At 46.6% G+C, this 19,938-nt stretch overlaps 1 protein-coding gene across 1 annotated transcript; it reads right to left on the bottom strand.

The window, feature by feature from the left end:
* On the bottom strand, positions 1-19,355 carry rbl1 (retinoblastoma-like 1 (p107)). The gene is made up of 21 exons (XM_076024652.1): positions 19,043-19,355; positions 15,350-15,483; positions 15,051-15,254; positions 13,932-13,996; positions 13,719-13,847; positions 13,439-13,602; positions 12,367-12,431; positions 12,000-12,174; positions 11,452-11,618; positions 10,973-11,085; positions 10,606-10,709; positions 10,125-10,262; positions 9,879-10,043; positions 8,313-8,721; positions 5,514-5,695; positions 5,047-5,223; positions 4,740-4,811; positions 4,453-4,540; positions 2,616-2,770; positions 2,358-2,528; positions 1-1,784 (listed from the first exon to the last, which is right to left on the bottom strand). The coding sequence occupies exons 1-21, from the start codon at positions 19,202-19,204 to the stop codon at positions 1,557-1,559; spliced, it is 3,267 nt and encodes a 1,088-aa protein (XP_075880767.1). The 5' UTR covers positions 19,205-19,355; the 3' UTR covers positions 1-1,556.
* Positions 19,356-19,938: the final 583 nt, after the last annotated feature.

Raw genomic sequence — 19,938 nt, 5'->3', positions numbered from 1 at the left:
AACAGCACACTGGGTTTTTGTTTTATTATTTCAAACCAGGTTTGAGAGAAATGACCCTTTTTTTTTTTTACACTTATTTTTTAAAGAAATACATCAAGATGAAGAATTTCAGGATGCTTTCCTGAAATTTGATAATTTATGTATTTTTAAAATTTTTCTACAAAAGCGCTCAGTTTTTCTGTGAACGAAAGCGCAGAAGAAGGTGGGGGGGGAAACAAAACACAAGGATTCCGAGGTGGAAGATTTAATGCCAGAGAGAGACCCTGATTTGATGCATTAGAGTAGGGGTTGGCAACCTGTGGCTCTAGAACCGCATGCAGCTCTTCTGTGCCTCTGCAGTGGTTCCCTTTAGCGTTGGAAAAAAAAAAACACAACTCTTTTATGACATCGTTTACGAGGAGGTTTTTAAACAGAGCGTGTTAAGAAAAGTATTTGAAAAACAAACAAACGCACAAAGCCAAAAATATCCACATGTACATGTAAACGCTGGAAAGTACTTACGCCAGGCCTTATGTGACGCTGTGGTATTACTCCCTGAGGGAAGAAGAAGAAGACCTGGAGGCGGTGCATTTACAGAAGTAGCAGCTCGCTAACATAGCACTGGGAAGACAGCAAATAACGCATGCAAAAAGACAGTGTGGATAGACAACAAAGTTCAACTTCTGATTCAAGTAACTTACTATCTCCGCTATCTTTGCATAGTATCCACAAAGGTTTTTTCGCTAATGATATTCAGGCGCAAAAACGCCCAGAAAAGCGCCACCCAATGAGTCCAGAAGTGCAAATTGCGTTGGTAACGCTGCCGCATTTTGCGACCCAGATCGTCAGAAATTGTAACATTGGTGCAAACGTCAATCACCGGACGTTTAATTTCCAGAGGAATACTTTTTTTATTGCTGTCAAATAACATGCGCATTGGCTTCATCCCCACGCCAAGAAAGAGACAGTTGCAAAAAATGCCCACAGCCTCAAGTCTCAGTCACCCTCTTACAGAGGCAGCATAATGCCCCTCGGCTTTAGGTGAATGTTATTTGATGGCAGGTGGAGCAAGATGGCTCTTTTGATGGCGAAGGTTGCCGACCCCTGGTTTAAAGATAGCATGAGGGCAAACAAGACAAAACAACAAAAAAAACAACCTTATGTGCAGTGTGATTTGATTTCAAATGTTAAAGGGGTTTTGTGGCTCTGAGTGTGTTTTTTTTCTGGGGGAAACGGGTCCAAATGGCTCTTTGAGTAGTAAAGGTTGCCGACCCCTGCGTTGCGAGTGAACAACTAATCAAAAAAATTCTCAGACGCTTTAAAAACCTTTAGAAAGATAGTATTAAAAAAAAAAAAAAAAGCAATTTGTTTAAAACTTAGTTCATCTGCATTCCTGACAGTTCGACCCAGTGCTGTTCCAATGCAGTTCTGCCCAAACAGCCGGAGGTGGAGCGCTGTGACAACTGCACCCCCTGTTAAAAACACACCGAACAAATGGCTAACCTCACCACTTGACACCCTCTTTTTTTCTTTTTCTTCTTTGATAAAAGTCAAAAGACAGACGGTCAGTCAGTCAGTCAGTGGCTCTGCCGCTCTGACACAACGTCCTGTAGGCGTTTCAGCAGCACGTCCGGGCTGCCTGCTCCTCCCCCTTCTCCTGCTCCTCCTTCGTTCTCCGGACACGCCCTCTTGCTGGGCGAGTCGCATGCCGCCGCCGCCGCCATCAACACGTCACCCTCCATGGTAAATGCCCTCTTGCGGCTCACGCAGCCCTGCCGGATCATGCGGTTGATGTCAGCCAGCTCCTGGTCAGGAAGGAAAGGGTTAGCTGACAGTAGTGATACACGGACACGCGCGGGGACGATGTGAGTGCATCGGTAGGGCAGCTGTGAATCGATGCAATTTTGGGATTGAATCTAGATGCATTTTCATAAAGTATATTGCACTTGCCTTGTTATTGTTAATTGTGAACCAGTTGTTCACAAAAGACCTTTAAATTTAAATTGAAAAATACAAACTGTTTGTATTTTGGTGAATAAATAATCAAACTCATTGAATTGCATAGCATCATTGCTTTGCATAGGAGTCTCAAATCAAATCGCATTGTGTTGGATCAAACTGTGCTGAATCGCACTGCATCGTATGGGGGGGGGGGGATCGTATCGTGAATATACGAATCGTATCGTAAATATACGAATCGTATCGTATCTTTAATGTATCGAATCATTAGTAGTGTATGGAGATACGTATCGTATCGGCCACAGACCAGAGATGCACAACCCTAGTGCACACGCATGTGTGTTTGCATGCACGTGTGTGTGTGTGTGTGTGTGTGTGTGTGTGTGTGTGTGTGTGTGTGTGTGTGTGTGTGCGCGTGCCTTCGAGGGGCTGCTGTTGATCCGGTAGGTGACAGGGTTGTTCAGGTTGTTGAGGCCTCCTGCGGAGCTCTTGTGTGGGGACACGTACAGCGAGTGTCTCTGGGAGACGCGGCGAGGAGAGAGAGGCTGTGCCCGGACTGATGGGAAGGGCGAGAGGGGCGGGGCCTCCGCCTACGGGATGGGTGGGGTGGGGAGAGGATTTAAAAAACACATATACACACAAATAAAAAAAAAAAACAGCGGTGGCGAGGTGGTTACCCGGTGGTTGTCACCGGCGGAGTATCGTAGGGCAAAGCCTTTGACCTTCAGCACGAAGACAGAGTTGTAGAACTGGATGAGGTCACCGCGCTGCTCGTCGCCCGATAGGCTGCCGCCTGCCTCCCCCTCATTGGCCTGATTGGTTTTCTCCGTGGCTGAGGAGACAGATGGTTGTTCATTCTGAGATGTTCAGCTTCAGAACACTGTTTGACTCTTAAGGTCCTTACAGACCGGACAAAAGGCAAAGCGACACGAATAAGTGACTCCAAAATGCGAATGTTTCGCCAGCGATTTTTTTTCTATACACACCAAGCGCGACACGAATATGCATCAAAAATTCGCTAAGCGAATGAAGTTTGTGGCTCTTTCTGTCGCACCGAAGGAGAAACAATCAAGTGATGATGTCCTGGTGATGGTTGGATTAAAAAAGAAAAAGAATACAAGTCTTTGAGGTCACCCAATACTGTTCTTGAGAGGTGTTGCAACTGTATAATTAATGACTTTAACATGCCGTGTACCTTATTTTATAGTGGACATGTGTATTCTGCTTACTGTATTTCTAAAATGATATTATTATTATCATTATTAGTTTTTTTCTGTCTTGAGAGGGCGTGTTGTGTGAGTCAGGTGGATATATAGGTCAGGTGAATATGTGGCGGCGCAGGTGGAAGATGTTTGGTTAAGAAGTTGCGGTTACAAACCATTTTTTGACCACATTATTTAAGTTCCTGTTGCCATAAAAAATAAAATAATTCATTTTCCTTTGTATGTGCTTATCATTTCAAAAGCTTTTCGGAAGAAATTAAACCAAAGAATAAAATATGTTTTTTTTCAAGTGTGGCGACCAAGAACTTTTGTTTTACGTGCATAAAACAAACCACCACCTTCTACACCACAGCTTTAAAAAAACAAAACAACGCAAGAGGCGATGGGTGCGTTCAACACAACCATCCATAACAATGTCCGTCTGACAATTTGGAGGACCGCTCCTTCAACTGGCTCCACGTTTGCAGAGGGAGAGAACGTTGCTTATGTGTTGATGTGACATCATCGACCATCCAACATCATTTTAATTGGTCAGAAGTCCAGTATTAGCCTTTTTGCCTGCGAAAAATTCGACAAGGGAGCGAAAAAAATAACAGTCGCTTGGGTGTGCTTCGCCATCTACTGGGTGAAGTCGGCACTGCACTCAGAGGTACTCCTACGACACTCGGCAGTCACACCGCAGATCATCACACACGCACGGAGATCAGAAGCCATGGAGTTCGTGTTGCTGAATTCAAATGTTCCAGCCTCGGAAATCACTTGTCTGTAAGTTGTGTTGTGTAGTGACTATGCTGCGCAGAAGTTCGAATAATATTTTGGTTCTATCACGCTCTTTTTGCGATGCTTTATAAGTGTTGTTAGCTAGCAGCAGCCTGTGTGTATCGTAAAATTGCACGTAGCTCAGTTGAGTTAAGTCATATTAAGTTATGTGGTGTTTTATTGTGTTATGCTATAGTGTGTGTGTTGTATGTACATGTTTTAATGCAACGCTATATTTGCTACATTTTCTGTAATGTTTCAGTTTTACAAACATAAAGATCCAAAGAAGAAGAACACAAGAAAAGCTAAGCCTTGTGTGATTTCTTCCACCTGTTAACTGACTGTCTAGCCTGGCATGAGTGAACGCGTCGTGAGGGCAGTACAATGAGTGAAGCTTTTCAGGGCTGGCAGAATATGATCTGCTCTTCTACTACACCAGTAAAGTTACTGGTGTGATAAAAAGTTGTAGTAACCAAAGTGAAATTGAAAATAAAAATGAATAAAAAAAAACACTTGCTGGGTGTGAGCTTACACTCTCCTCCGGAGGCCAGATCCACCTCCATGTTCTCATCAGACACCTGCTCCCCCGGGGCCTGGCGCAGCAGGACGCTGCGGTACACCTGTACACACACACACACACACACACACACACACACACACACACACACACACACACACACACACACACACACACACACACACACACACACACACACACACACACACACACACACACACTAAATAAGATCTGGGTGGAACCAGGGGGAACTGTTAGCTGCATGCTAAGTGTGTGTGTGTGTGTGTGTGTGTGTGTCCTACATGGCTGGTGGCCTGCGGTTGGCTGCGGTAACACTTCATGATGTCGTGGAAGGTGTGAGTCTCTTTGGTGATCTGTGGGAGTCAACAAAGATACAGGCACACAAACACACACCGAGTTAAAAGTTTTGATTTCGTCACATCGCTTCCTGCTGAAACCAGTTGCTGTGTCTCTAAGTCTAGAGGATCCAGTGTCCTTACAAGTCACGTACTAAATCCCATACAAAGACCGAACAGGACCAACCAAGACAGAATCTGTGTACGAGGCCGACTGAGAAAGCAGAACAAGCTCCTGCCCCCTCCTACTCACCCTTGAGATGATGTACACACAACAGAGCAGCAGCTGGTCTAGGTGGCGCTCTTTCATCAGCTCAGTGCAGTGGACCACCGTGTGCTCAAAACATGTCCAGATCTTGCCCCGCAGCTCCGTTGCCACGTCAAGCTTCAGGCACAGGTCCCTCAGGCGCACACTGGCCAGGTGGTACACCTGCACACACACACACACACACACACACACACACACACACCCACCCACACCCACACACACACACACACACACACACACACACACACACACACACACACACACACACACACACACACACACACACACACACACACACACACACACACTAATGATGTGTGTCAAACTGGATGAGATTTGGAGCGGTTTACAGGTGTTCACTCTGGTGCTCAGGAGCAGCTAGAATTTTCATCTTTTGGGTCTTGGCCCTGAGTGAAGGTTGACTCTCTTCCAGTTCCCGTCCCCCCTCTCACCTTCCGAAAGAAGAGGGCCAGCGAGCCGGTACGTCGCGGCCGCCTACTTCCTGCCTGGGGGTCAGAGGTCACGGCGGTAGTCCGACCCGGTGAGGTGGTGAGCAGGAACTGCGTGCTGATGGTGCCGGACGAGTTGCAAGACCGGACGGGGATCAGGGCGATGGTGCGCTCGCTGCTTAGACCTAGAGGGGCGATTCGATTCGATTCAATTCAAGTCAATTCAAAATCTATTCTCAATTCAAATGATTCTCGATTTTAAAAAAATGTTACTGAACATTAGTGTGTTGGCAAAGTTGGCAAACGATGGCATCAAAGCAAGACCCCTGCTCCAGAGGCTTGCATAAACCTTCCATTTGGCCACCATAAACAATGCTCACAAGCAGAAACGGCTCCAGTGGGCCCAGAAATACATGGAGACCAATTTTCAAACAGTCTTGTTCACTGATGAGTGCCGTGCCATCCAAAAACAAAAACATGGATGGTCCAGATGGATGGAGTGGTGGACGGTTGGTGAATGGCCACCAAGCCCCAACAAGGCTGTGTCAGCAAGGAGGTAGTGGAGTTGTGTTTTGGGCCAGAATGATGAGGAGAGAGCTGGTCTGCCCCTTTAGGGTCCCTCAAGGTGTGAAAATGACCTCTGTAGAGGATGTGGACTTTCTGACAGACCACTTTCTTCCGTGGTACAAAAAGAAGAACCATGCTTTCCGTAACAAAATCATCTTCATGCATGACAATGCACCATCTCATGCTGCAAGGAATACCTCTGCATCACTGGCTGCCATAAGCGTAAAAGAAGACAAACTCATGGTGTTGGCCCCCCATCTCCCCCTGACCTCAACCCTATTGAGAACCTTTGGAGCATCCTCAAGCAAAAGATCTGAGGGCAGGAGTTCACATCCAAACAGCAACTCTGGGAGGCTATTCTGACATCCTGCAAAGAAATTCAAGCAGAAACTCTCCACAAACTCACAAGTTCAATGGATGCAAGAATTGTGAAGCTCCTATCAAATAGGGGTCCTATGTTAAAATGTAACTTGACCTGTTCAGATGTTTTGATTGAAATATAATATGCTTTTGATTTTCAGTAAATATGACCTGCTAATGCTTCTAATTTAACAAATGACCATTTTCAGTTCTTTACAACAATAATATGGTTTGAAACTCTGTAGTGCATAATAATTTGGAACAGTGCATTTTAAGTTTTTATTTTTGAAAATAAATACTGTTATCAGTATTCACTAACATTCAAATTGAAAGGTTGATGACTTGAAAATTATGATGATTGTCATTTATATTGACTATTTAGCAAAATAAGAGAAAAATATCACTTGCATAATAATTTGGAACGCAGTGTAGTGGTTGAATGCTCATCATTTATGACTGCTCTGTGTGGAAGATAATAAATGGGGTTGTCAGAAATAACATTGTCAACAGGTTCCACTATGCCCTGACTGACAGAATCCTGAATGACTTCTCTGTATTGGTCAAAAAACGGCACATAATTTTTTTTCTTAACCCTTTAGGCGCCATGGTCGCAGAATTGCGACAAGCGTCATTGCTGAATTAAACAGGCCATAGTGGCAAATATGGTACTAAAAGTAGTTTCCACTTTACACCAGGAGATGGCAGACACCTGTGGCTTCAATCTGAGCAGCATTTGTGGGGGTGTTTATATTCAGATTTCGGAGTATAAATAGAGAGAAAGCTTCAGTCGAGGAGATGAGGAAGTGGTTGTAGTGGGAGCAGAGAGAGAGAGAAATACAGCAAATTTTTACCGAGAATACATTGCCGAGATGTTTGTTCGTTGACGAAGTACTTCGTCAAGTAATGTCTGACTCAGATAACGAAGAGGAATATTCACACTCTGACGATGATGTTCAGTCGTCCCGTGAGAGCGAGTCTGCTGGTGCGTCTTTACGCAGCGGCAGCGAGTCGATGCGCCACGACAGTCACCAAGCAGCGCATGCTTTTGGGTAGGTTGAGGGCACTGGAGATACCTTGACGCACAAAGCTACGCTGACTCCCTCCGTCTAATAGGCAGTGGGTGAGTTGTCTTTTAACTGGAGTCTCCATCCAGACTGTTGCAGTTTGAAGGAGGACTGTCTCTTGTTTTGATTCAACGGAGACACTGAGATCACTGCAACTGATGTGGATTGTGTTGGATTTGTCGATTCATTTCCATCATAGGAGCACAGGGCTTTGTAAGGATGTTGGTTACAGTTTTCAAAAGAAATGCCCGTTGGATGACAATCCTTGGCAACATGTCAGGTTCCAAAACACACAATGCATCTTCCTTGTCTTTTCAGATTCTCTACTTTTTCAGACACAGACATTTCATTGCAAATGTTTAGACATGTGGTAAAAAACCCAAATTATGCGCTTGAGGTGCGCTTGTATTAAGTACCAGGAAAACTGAAAAAGATGTGATGATGGTGTAAGTGAACGTTGTCCAGTGAAAGCAACACACCTGTGATTGGCTGAGGTCAGGTGTTGTTGTGTGAGAGAGCGGAAATGAGAGAGAGCATTGAGACACGCAAAGACACTGTTTGACGTCTCTGCAGAATGTGTCCGAAGGGAACGTTGCAATATGCTCACTGCCACCAAGTGGTCCGCAGTGTGAACTACATCCCTTAAAAATGGCCAACGGACCCACCAATGCAGGAAAATATCCGGTTAATGCGACCTCTGGTGTGTGTGTATGTATATTTGCATGTGTGCATGTGTGTGCGTGTGCATGTCTTTGAATATGTGTGTGTGTGTGTATATATGTGTGTGCTTATGTGTGTGTTAGCGTGTCACCTTGCAGCGGGATGCTCAGCACGGTGGTCTGGGTCGGCAGAGCTCCGATCCTGAGGGTGCCGCCAGAGCCTCCACCGAAGGTCAGCCTCTTGGCTGGCGAGGGCGCAGGGCTGCCACAGGGGGGCGTCGCTGCTTCTGCGGAGGGTGGCAGGTTGTCGTCGCCGAAGAGGCGGCGTTTGGCACTGCCGGCGGCCGGCGAGCTGTAGCGCTCGTGCAACGACAGCAGCGGTGAGGCGAGGAGGTCACGCCGGGGGGCGGCGGTGGTCAACGGTCCAGAGCGGAACTCCCGGATGCGCGGGTGGATGATGGGCGAGAGTGCCACCAGTGGGAGGTGCTGGGACTGGGATACCCCGCCACTGCCGCTGGGGGCGGAGCCAGAGCCAGAGTCCAGGCTGGAGGAGAAGTTCACCTGCAGGGGGGAATCAGGACAATTACCTTGTGTGCGTGGGTGTAGGGCCAGGCGGATGGAAGGATGGATGGATGGATGGATAACCAATAGCGATAACTTGGTTCTGGTATTGGTTCCAGAACGATACTTTTTTTGATACTGGATGTTTTTTTAAACCAATTTAAACAACACAAATACAACTACACCGTTGTTGACATTACCGCTCAAAAATTTTAGTTTTCCCATTTTACTGCTGATTCAAATCTCCCGGTTTCAAAATTCCAGTTTTCCTCCAAATCCACCTTGTTGTCTCCCTGTCCTTTATTCTGATCCTCCTCCATGAAGGGGAGCCACTTTAGCATCTTGGGATGACCCTATTAGTTGTACCAGTGGCGTCAATAGGCCTATTTTAGGTGGGCTGAAGCCCCCTAAAATATTCTTCCGCCCCCCTGAATAATATGATGTTTTGTTTAGTTTTTTTTTTTTTTTTTTTACAAAAATCTCAGACAAATTTGATGTAATAGGGCCAGAATATGAGTTAAAATAAATATTCTGTCATCAATTTATAATCATAATCATATATCTGTCAGTTTCCCTTCACTTCATGCTGTAAGGTAGAGAGCCCCTTCACTGTGCCGTTACCCAGTCCATTCCACTTGGCCATATACAGTACGCCCACATCACTGAAATCCAGTTGATATTTTCCCTGCACCCTTGCTTGCACTCTGTGCCTGCAGCGTGTGTACCTTTGCAGCACACAGAGCCAACTAGCAGCAGTAAAAGAACGGGAACAATAATGGATGTACGAAAATTTTTCAAAAAAGTAAGTATTCATCACAAACGTTAGAGCATACGAAATGTCGGGCTTGAAGAGACGAACGTGTGGAATTGTTCCCCATATATTTTGCGACCTTCCTAAATCTAGTACTCTACTTTCATGTCACCAGACTGAGATGGATCCTTCTGATTCATATTGAATGAATAGAGAATAGAGAATAGAGAATCATTCGAACAGGAATTTTTTAATTTTATTTTGAATCGAGAATCGATTTGTAATCGAATCGTGACCCCATGAATCAATATTGAATCGAATCGTGGGACATCCAAAGACTCGCAACTGGGTGCCAAGTGTTGGTTACTGGGTGCTGGGTGCTGGGTGACCACCCCCCACCCCTCACCTCCTCCACCGTGGGTACTCGGCTCCCCGCGGCCTGCAGGGCGGCCCACAACGCCGAGTCCCTGCTCCACGCACGGCTCTCCAGGACCTGCTCCTCAATCTGGTTCAGGTGCTTCACCACATCCCTGGAGAGACCCTCCTCCGAGCGGATGAACACCTCGATCACCTGCTCACACACACAAGTGTACGAGTTCAGCTTCGGATAGACAGGTAGGTGAGTAGGTGAGTGAGTGAGTGAGTGAAAGACCTTGAAGAAGTAGAATGGCGCCAGCTTGAAGACCCTGATGATCCATGGAAAGGTCCTCTGAGAGCTGTAGGAGAACAGCACCACCTCCAAGCAGCAGGCCAGCAGAGAGCAGTGGAAGATGTCCTGCTCCAGCAATGTCTGAAGCGCGCACACACACACACACACACACACACACACACACACACACACACACACACACACACACACACACACACACACACACACACACACACACACAAAGTCTATTTACGTTTTACAATAATTTGGGTTCTCATTATAAAATAATATATGTATATTTATAAATATGTACATACATTTGGGTGTGTCTTTCTATACTTTAATTATTTATTTATATACATATGTATATAGATATTATGAGAGCTTTGCATCTATTCGTATTTATTACTTGTATTTATTTCATCCTACAGCTCATTTTTCTCTCTCACTTAAGAAATAATTGTTGCTGGTTCTAATTGCTCACGCTCATGTCTTTGCCATTGAGCCGCCGGTTCTCCTGGACCAGGACGTTTTCCAGCACCTTGTAGTAGAGGATCTCTGCCAGCTTCAGCCGGTTCTCCGCAAAGTCTGGCACAGAACACACACAAACCAAAAAAAACAAAAAAACAAGGATTAGAACAGCAGTTGGCTACCGTGATGGTTAGCTAGCACGATGGTTAGGAATATCGGAGAAGAGCCCCCTTCAGCATGGCTAAGGTACAAAAAGAAAAACACTACTTTGAATGAGTTAGCAGAAAAAGAAAACACAAGAAAACTGTGACAGAAAAAATTATGGGAGTGGAGAGAAAATGAAAAGAGTTTGTCGTGCTGCTTTGCATAGCCGTGTCTACCTATGTGCGAGCCCGTTGTGTCCTCTGTGCTTTTGGTGTAGTGCTCCTTGAAGGTCAGGCCCAGCGCCTTCACTCGGCCCAGGACGGCCTGGGTGGGATCTCTGGAACACGACCTGCACAGCCGCAGCAGCAGCGTCACAAAACACAAACGCATCAGTTGGTCATTTTTTTTTAAAAAAATTTTCGGATGCTCCACCTTTTTCAAAAACCAAAAGTAAGAAAAAACAAACAAAAACTGACACTCAGATCGGGGGAATCGGGTCTCTGTGATTTGATAGACAGATAGATAATCCTGCAGCTCGTTACAACAAATAAATAAAAACAACAACCACACTTCCACTCAGGCAGCCATGGCACATAATACTACACACAGATGCGAGACACATTTAAAATGGCAGGTGATAATGACAATAATAACAACAATAACTATTATTATTATGATTATTTCCATCTAAACTGTCATAGAAGACGGCTCTGACCTGAAGATGTGCAGCAGGCCATCACTGGGCGCAGTCCGCAGGCCGGCCACCATGCTCTGCAGCCGGCTGACGCTCTGTGTGGCCGAGGACACGGGCGTGACCAACAGCTCCTTCTCCTTCAGGTAGACACGGCCCGTCAGGGGGGTGGAGGGCGCAAGAGAGCCCCACTGGACACATCACGACCATCACATGCACAGAGAGGAAGTCCACTTCAATCAGCTTCCTGTTTTTCCCAGGAACCAGCTGCAAAACTGCTTTGGCTGAACAGGTTGTTTAGGGATGGAAGCAGTTATGGAAGCAGGGGCACCAATGAGCACACATAAAAGTGGAGGCATCTTGGAATCAAACCTGTTAAACGTCGTGTTTATTAAGTTGTGACCATCATCAGTTATCAGGTTCTGACCTGGTATCGGTTATCATATTCTGGCAACAATTATAATTGTTAAGCAAACAGTGCTAGGTTATTGTCAGATATCCAAATTCAGGTATTGGGACCAGACAGGACATTAAAACAACTGTCGATCCCTAATATTGTAGTGTGTGCACACCTTTTCCACGTGCTGCTGCAGCTGCTTTTGTGCGGACCCCGGACAATCAAAGGCTCCCGGCACTGTCTTCTTCGGGGTCCCGATCTCCTCGTCGGCGTCGGCACCCAGAAACACTCGCTCATCAAAATCCCCCACAGTCAGCACAAACTCCTCATACTCACGGTTCACCGCCTTACTGCGAGGGAACACACACACACACACACACACACACACACACACACACACACACACACACACACACACACACACACACACACACACACACACACACACACACACACACACACACACACACACACACACACACACACTCAGCAAACATCTCAAACACCCAGAATCCCTGTCCCCCAACCGCCGGGTGACTCACTTGTTGTCAATAAAGTTCTGTGGATCCAAAACGGCCGTCAGATGCTCCTGGTTGCCTTTCAGAATCTGAGACAGATGACGAACACAAGTTTAGAGCACTGCTTCTCAAATAGTGAGGCGCGGCAATGCCAGGGGGAGCGCGTGTGACTCCGGGGAACATCCTTTGTTTTTGTCCTTTTTTTGCCGTACTAAAATAAAGTGTAAAGGAGGAGCATGAGGAGCAGCAGCAAGAGGAGAATTAGCATTAGGAGCAGGAGGATGAGGAGAAGCGGGGGGGAGGGGGGAGCAGCAGGAGGAAGTTAGTTGAGGCCAGCTGAGGCCTGTTGAGGCCAGTTGAAGCTAGCTGGGGCTAGTTGAGGCTAGCTGCAGCTAGTTGAGGCTAGCTGCAGCTAGTTGAGGCCAGTTGAAGAAGGAGGAGGAGGAGAACCAGGAGGGGGAGGAGAAGGAGGAGAAGCAGGAGGAGGAAGTAGTTAGTTGAGGCCAGCAGAGGCTAGCTGTTACCAGCTGCCACCCGTCCCATTTTTCCCAGAATTGTTCTCTTTTTTCACCACCTGTCCCGGGGAAAATAAAATCTCTCCCGGGACACAATTTGTCCCGTTTTTTAGCGAAAATTACAAAACCTCATTTGATTTCCATCTGTGGTCTAGATGCCAAACTTTCCCGTAAAATAAGCGATTGTCCCATATTTGGCAACTAAAAAACCTGTCCCGTAATGAACTGATACGGGACGCACTTTACTGTGTCCCGTATATTTCGGGGAGCGCCTGCTGGGGCTAGTTGAGGCTAGCTGGGGATAGTTGAGGCCAGTTGAAGGAGGAGGAGGAGGAGAAGCAGCAGGAGGAGGAAGTTAGTTGAGGCCAGCAGAGGCTAGCTGAGGCCAGTTGAAGAAGGAGGAGGAGGACAAGCAGGAGGGGGAGGAGGAGGAGGAGCAACAGGAAGAGGAAGTTAGTTGAGGCCAGCAGAGGCTAGCTGTTGTGGCCAGCTAAGGCTAGTTGAGGCAAGCTGCAGCGAGTTGAGGCCAGCGGAAGAAGGCGAGCTGAGGCTGGCTGAGGATAACCTCCACCCTTACTCACCCGTCTGTGAAAGAGCTTCTGGATGTAGGGCTTGAAGTAGTGCTGCTTGATGCCTTTGGCCTCCACAACCAGGCCGTCATGCAGCTCACACAGCCGCTCAAGCACGCAGGGGGGAGGCTCGTCGGTCGACACGTGACCGTCGGCGCAGTATGCCACAGGCAGACCTATACACACACACACACTCACAGATTAGACAACATTGTCTCATAAACAGATTAAACTGAGTTAAACTAGATTAAGATGTGTTTGAACAATACAAAACACACACACACACACACACCTCGGAACGTGGGGTTGATGAGGTCTTTCCTGTTGGTGCACAACAGAGCGTTGCCAAATACCAGGTCCAGGCAGCAGAGCAGCAGGTGGTAGGAATTGACCAGGTCGTCTCCAATCATGCAGAAGTTCCCTTTAAACACACACACACACGTTGTACAGACAGTACTGTTGTGTTCGGCCAATAAGACTGCAGCTTTGCAGATTGTTTGTTTACCTTTGGTGTAAACAAACAACGTCCAACAGAACTTGAAGACGTCACTGACGTGGCAGGGCAGCCGCCTGCAGGGGGCAACCAGGACACACACTCAGGACAGTGTCTGTGTGTGTGTTAGTGTTAGCGTGTGTTAGCGTGTGCTAGTGTTTTTTAGTGTATGTCTGTGAGTGTAATGGTCTGTGTTAGTGTGTGTGTGTGTGTGTGTAATAGCGTGTGTGTGCTAGAGTGTTGGGCCTTGTTTATGGAGAGACGTCAGTTTATGAAACTGGCGGAAAAAAAAACGTGTTTACACAAAGTCATCTTTCCGACTATTTCCAATTAAAAACAATGTAGTACCTATGCCAGGCCTGGTGTGACGCTGCAAGTTTACTCCCCGAGGGCAGATGAAGGAGAAGAACACCTGTGACACGGCGTGTTTACAGAAATAGCAGCTCGCTAACAACGGTGTGGATAAACAACAGTTGAACTTCTGCTTCAAGTTACAAGAGAACACAAAGCCTCAAAGCTACATGTTAAGGTTGACTGGGGGTCAAGCCAGTAAAAATTCGGTCCATTTCTTTTGTCGTTTTGGTTTCCTGCCTCAATATCCTAGTCCATCGACCCAAAAGAAAATAAATAAAAAGTAAAACAGGAGGTTTGCAAATTGCTTTCATTGTTTTTATTTTCACTTCGCCCACAATCCACAAGCAGCGTGTGTTATTATCCATTACTGTTTACGGTTTGTTGTTGTGGAGAGCAGAGCCTTCAGCTTGACTTCAGCTTGATCACAGTAGCAGTAACAAGTCCGTTGCCCGACGCTATTGATGTTGTTGTTGTGAGTGGTATCTGCACCTCACCGTCAGCTCAGGTTGCAGGGCAGGGGGTGGGGTTTAAAGCTGTGACTTCAGCGTTTCCAAAAAATGATCAGTGTCTGCGTTTACATGAAGCCGGACAAGGCGGCGTTTTCAAACTCATCCACCCCGGAGAGCGATTTCGGAAATGTGCGGTTTTAGAGAAAATGCTGACTTTGTGTTAACGCAAGGCCGAAACAACGACAAAATATTTCACAATTTTCAAAGAAAACCGTCGATGCGTAAACAGGCACTCGGTGTTAGTGTGTGTGTTGGTGTGCATGTGCACCTGTGCTTGCGGCTGCGGGGCTGCCTGGGCGGCTCGGCCCCCTGCGGCTCCTGGAAGAGCTCCCTGAAGACGGGCTGGAACTTGCGGAAGATGACGGTGGAGACCTCGAAGTTGCGCTCCAGCCGTTCTGTCCGCACCCGGAAGTCCTGCGGCAGGCCCGACATGTCGACCCACTTTCTCATCTTCGAGAAGAACTGGATGAGACTGGTGGTCGGTGGGACGGGTGGAGGGCATGGCGAGGGGGTTATGATGACATCACTCGCATGCTCAACGTCATTGTCGTCATTGTCGTTTCAAACCTGAGTTTGGCCGTGCGAAGGATTCTGGTGAGGGAGACGCAGTTGCCCTCCATCAGGCCCCTACCCACTGTCGGGGTGGAGCCTTTCCTGCAGGCCGCATACAGCGAGCAGGCCAACCAGTGGACCACCTCGCCCTGCGCACATGCACGCACAAACAGACAGACAGACAGACACACGGTGAATCACTCAGTGCGTTTACATGCAGAGCTTAATCGGACTAAGCAATAATTTGGTTTTCTCGTCCAATCGGAGTTCTCGCCTTGTCCCCGTATACATGCAGCTAAGAAATTCGAATTATTGACGGGAACGTGTCCTCCTCCCAACACTAGGGGGTGGAGTGAGTCTTTTCAGCTGGTCAGCTGCTTTCGGTTGACCTATTAAATCATGATATGGAACGATAGTTTATAATGTACGTGTTGCTTGCTTTGCAGATAAGGTGTACGCTATTTCTTGTGCTCATGGTGATTTTAAAAGGCAGACAAGAACGTCGTATGCTGTTGGAGGGCTACAACAACACAATGTCTCCGATGCTACGCTTTGAGCCGTCGCTACGGACCCGAAACTCTTGTTCTTGTTGGATGCGGGTTCCGAGCAGATTGGTGGGAGAGTTTGTGTACAGGTTTTGCAAAGGAACGGTGTCTGCAGTTATACACACGCTCACTAAAGTGCCGACCATGGAGGAAGCTCGTGCCGCTGCACGCCGTTTCCACCAACAGCGAAATTACCAAAATAAAAACAAATCAGAAAAACATTTTTTTGGTGTGCTTTTATTTACAAAGTTAAAATTCTTCTAACTTGCGTTTTGCAGCGAGGTTTGGGTTCACGGTCATATTTATGTCGTCCAAATAGAATCCTATAGCTTTCTGGCTTGAAGAGTGGCCACTTCAAAAGACATTTGGTCTCAATCAACCAGAGTCTGGTCTTTGCTCAAGGTTTTATCTTTTAAATTACGATGTTGCTCATTTCTTATATTTTTAAGTGGGAAAACTGCATCTGAACCTCTGACCTAATCCACTACTGCTCATGCCAACGCTAATAGCTATTAGTAATGGTGACTAGAAGGGAAGCAACGATATTCTGTATTTTGCTGTACCGTTCGGTATGCCCTGTTCAGTACACAATGGCAAACTCATACGGTGTTGTGCATTTGTGGTGCTCGGTTTTTTCGCAACCCGTGGATCCAGCACTTCCCAAAAATTTTACTTGCTCCAACCGCCCCACAAAACCAAATCATTTATCACAACCCGTCAGCAGAGTCGACACAAATTCACAAACATGCACAACATATTATTGCCAATTTTAAAGTCGCAGCCCACATCTATCACAGTGAATATGCTGCTGCAAGTGAGCGCTACGTGCTAGTGACTTTAAAAAAAATGAAAATATACAAAGCATGAAATAAACAATTTTGCGTCAAGCTGGACTCGACCTCACTCCACCAAAGATCATACTACGTATGTCACCTGTCTAACTCCATGAGCCACCGTGACTCAGAGGAAGCACAACTTTCTTTGGGTAAGTGACGTGAGCACCAAGTACCATTTTGATTCGGGCTGCCTGAAACAACTGGTTACCTTTGCTACATGACACGCACGTAAATAGTATCTGTTCCACACTCAATGTTGAAGTCGCAGAGAGTGTGCAAACCCTCGGCTTACTTTGAAAATACGTATTTGTCGATGTTTCCTGTTCTTTTTCCTCCCGTCAACAAACATTTTCAACGCCACATTACAGTCTGCATAACACTGCACACTATGACAAAGCCTGTCAAGTTTTAAGAGTGACGACGTAACTTTGAAAACGCTGTTAAAATGCTCTAAATAATATGTAAACAAAAGGCAAGCACTAAGAGGCCGTGTCTCAATTCAGGGTCTGCACCCTTCAAACCGAGTGTCCTCCGTCTGAAGGAAGCGTTCTTCGAGGACCCAGCCTAGAAGGATGGACCAAACCCCGTCTCCTCGTAACCACATGGGACAGTCTAGCCTTCGGCGTCACCGCCGTTCCCTCCTGCTGGCCAACCCCGGAAGTGACGTTTCATAGCATCAAGCTAACCATTGGTTCGCCATCTAACGATGTTCGATATTCAAATAAATAAAAACCCGATGTTAAAACTGCATATTTTATGTGAAATTTCAATACTTAAATTTTTATGATGTGTCTTTACCAGTACATGCCGCTAATTTCAGCTGACTTCCCAGGATCTCACGATGCTTTGCAGCAGCACGCAAAGCATCATGGGATACATAAATACGCGAAGGATAGTAGCGATGCATCCTTGGAATCGGCTAAGCCGAGGGCGCATTCCGAGTACGCATTTTGAGCATCCTAACCTTTATAACAGAGAGAGAGAGGCGGAGCGAGGTGACTGTGGCAAGATAGCCGCCAGTGCGGACGTTCGATTCCATTGGCCAGCAGCGCGGATAAGACATCTAGCCTTCTGTATATATCTATGAAGCAACCTGTCAGATCGGTCAATAATGTGGCCCATTGAAGCGAAGCTCGAGGGCATTTATCGCAAGAAGACGACTTAGTTTTTGCCGCTGTCGCAATTATATGACGTCACATACTAGACGCGCTGGAAGACGCCTCAACTCCGACGCCGTTGCTACAGCAACCTGTCAGATGGTTTAATAATGTGGCCCAGTCTGAACAGAGCCAGATCCAATTTGGACACTTGCTAAAAACAGTGTGGACAGTTATCCCTAAAAATCGGATTTGAGAAAGAATCTTATTGGAATCAGATACGCCTGCAGTCAGAACGCAGCCTTTGCAACATGAAACGCACGTAAGTAGCATCCATCCCACGCTCAATGTTGAAGTCGCAGCAAGTATGATGCGTTCAATTGCACTGGGCAGCGTCGGACATGAGTTGTATTGTTTGAAAGTTTTCTGGCGTTGTCTGCACTAAACTAACACCTACCTCACATGTCGTCTCATTTTATTTCGTCATTTCCGTTGAATTTCTAAATACATACTTTTAATTAATATTGCGTGATATATAGAGTTTGAGTGTGCACTTGAACAGTACGTGTCAGTTTAGTCCAGGCCATGCCAGAAAACCTTTAAGCAATACAACTCATGTCCGACGCTGCCCCTTTCACTGGAAGGCATCACTTCAACATCGAGCATGGAACGGATGCTATCTACGTGCGTTATATGCCCCAAGGGTAACCAGTTGTTTCAGACAGGCCAAATCAAAATGTTATCTGGTGCCGACGTAACTTATTAATGACCAAAGATGCTTGCTGTGAGTTTCGGTGGCTCACGGAGTTAGACAGGTGACATACGTAGTATGATTTTTGGTGGAGTTGAGGTCGAGTCCAGCTCGACGCAAAATTGTTTATTTCATATTTTCTTTATTTCCATTTTTAAAGTCACTAGCACGTAGCACTCACTTGCAGAAGCATATTCACTGTGGTAGATGTGGGCTGCGACTTTAAAATAGCCAGTAATGTGTTGTGCATGTTTGTGAATTTGTGTCGAAACTGCTGACGGCGGCGCAACACATTTTCAGCTGTTCGACAAGGAAACCAGATAAATAGGAAACCAGTAGGGCCACAACACCGTATTCACTTTTAAGCAAAAACTAAACTAAATTAAACTCGAGACATAAACCCAACAACAACAACAACAACAACAACAACGATGATAAAAAGGTGTCCGGGCATAAAGTTCCGGGGGAACTCGACGCACCTCCAGTGTGTAGGTGTTCCAGATGGCAGTGAAGTTCTCCAGGGCCTCGGTGGCCGTCTGCTCGTCCATGTTCAGCTCCTGGCATAGGGTCTCCAAACTCCTCCGCACGGAGCTCTCCTCCATTCTCCCGCACTCTGAGTCGGACGACTCTTCGCTCCGCATCCGTCCGTTCCACAGCCGGCTAAAACTTCCCCCCCAAAAAAACCGCCCGCGTGGCTACAGCCCGAAGCGCCAGGCAACAGGACAACAGCGGCGGCTTACTGACCCCGTCGGCACCCCGTCCGCGACCGTCACGCTTCCGCCGACAACTCCCACAATGCAGCGCGTTGGCGCGAAAACTGCCGGGCAGCAACCAATCCCAAACGAGAGGGTGGGCAGGGGCAGCTGGCACGCACGCGTACTTGCCTAGCACCCCACCCCCATTCTTTTGATAGTTTTTATTGAGCAGTTTCTATTCGAAGTTGCAGATAATCTGTGGCTTCCTGACGGGAGCTCGATAGATAGAGGTTTCATCTTAAAGATTCCAACTGCCATCAGTTTCATTTTGAAATCGTTTTACAGATCTGGCCCAGGTCACTTTTCCAGGAGGTAACCAAAAGACATTAGCCTTGTCTGACACTGATTTGGTCCAGAACAGCAATATTGATTGGAGCCAACACTATTTTGACACAGGCTACACTGATGTAGCCCGAACCCTTGACACAGGTCTGAGCCGACTGCATTCAACCAGGGTTAAATACGACTCTGGCCCTTCTCTGCAAGAAGGATATGAGCTGACACTGTTTTTCTTTTGTTTTTGTTTTTTTGTTTTTTTTTTAATGTTTTTATTTTTTAGTGATTTTCGACAGTTACACAGAACAACAACCTGATGCTCACACTTTCAAAAATTTCTATCT

Source organism: Nelusetta ayraudi, unplaced genomic scaffold (assembly GCF_046127955.1).
Source record: "Nelusetta ayraudi isolate G7.1 ecotype Tasmania unplaced genomic scaffold, CSIRO-AGI_Nayr_v1 ptg000017l, whole genome shotgun sequence".
Lineage (NCBI taxonomy): Eukaryota > Metazoa > Chordata > Actinopteri > Tetraodontiformes > Monacanthidae > Nelusetta > Nelusetta ayraudi.
The sequence above is the reverse complement of the archived record's forward strand: the minus strand, read 5'-3'. Positions and strand labels throughout refer to the sequence as shown.

Bases quoted from the DNA above. Each gene is read 5' to 3' on its own strand.
- rbl1 (XM_076024652.1), bottom strand. From the start codon at position 19,204: ATGCGGAGCGAAGAGTCGTCCGACTCAGAGTGCGGGAGAATGGAGGAG. The intron at 4,541-4,739 runs GTAGGACACACA...GTGTGTGTACAG, and splicing joins AACCGCAGGCCACCAGCCAT to GTGTACCGCAGCGTCCTGCT. The intron at 1,785-2,357 runs GCACGCGCACAC...CTTCCTGACCAG, and splicing joins TCAACAGCAGCCCCTCGAAG to GAGCTGGCTGACATCAACCG.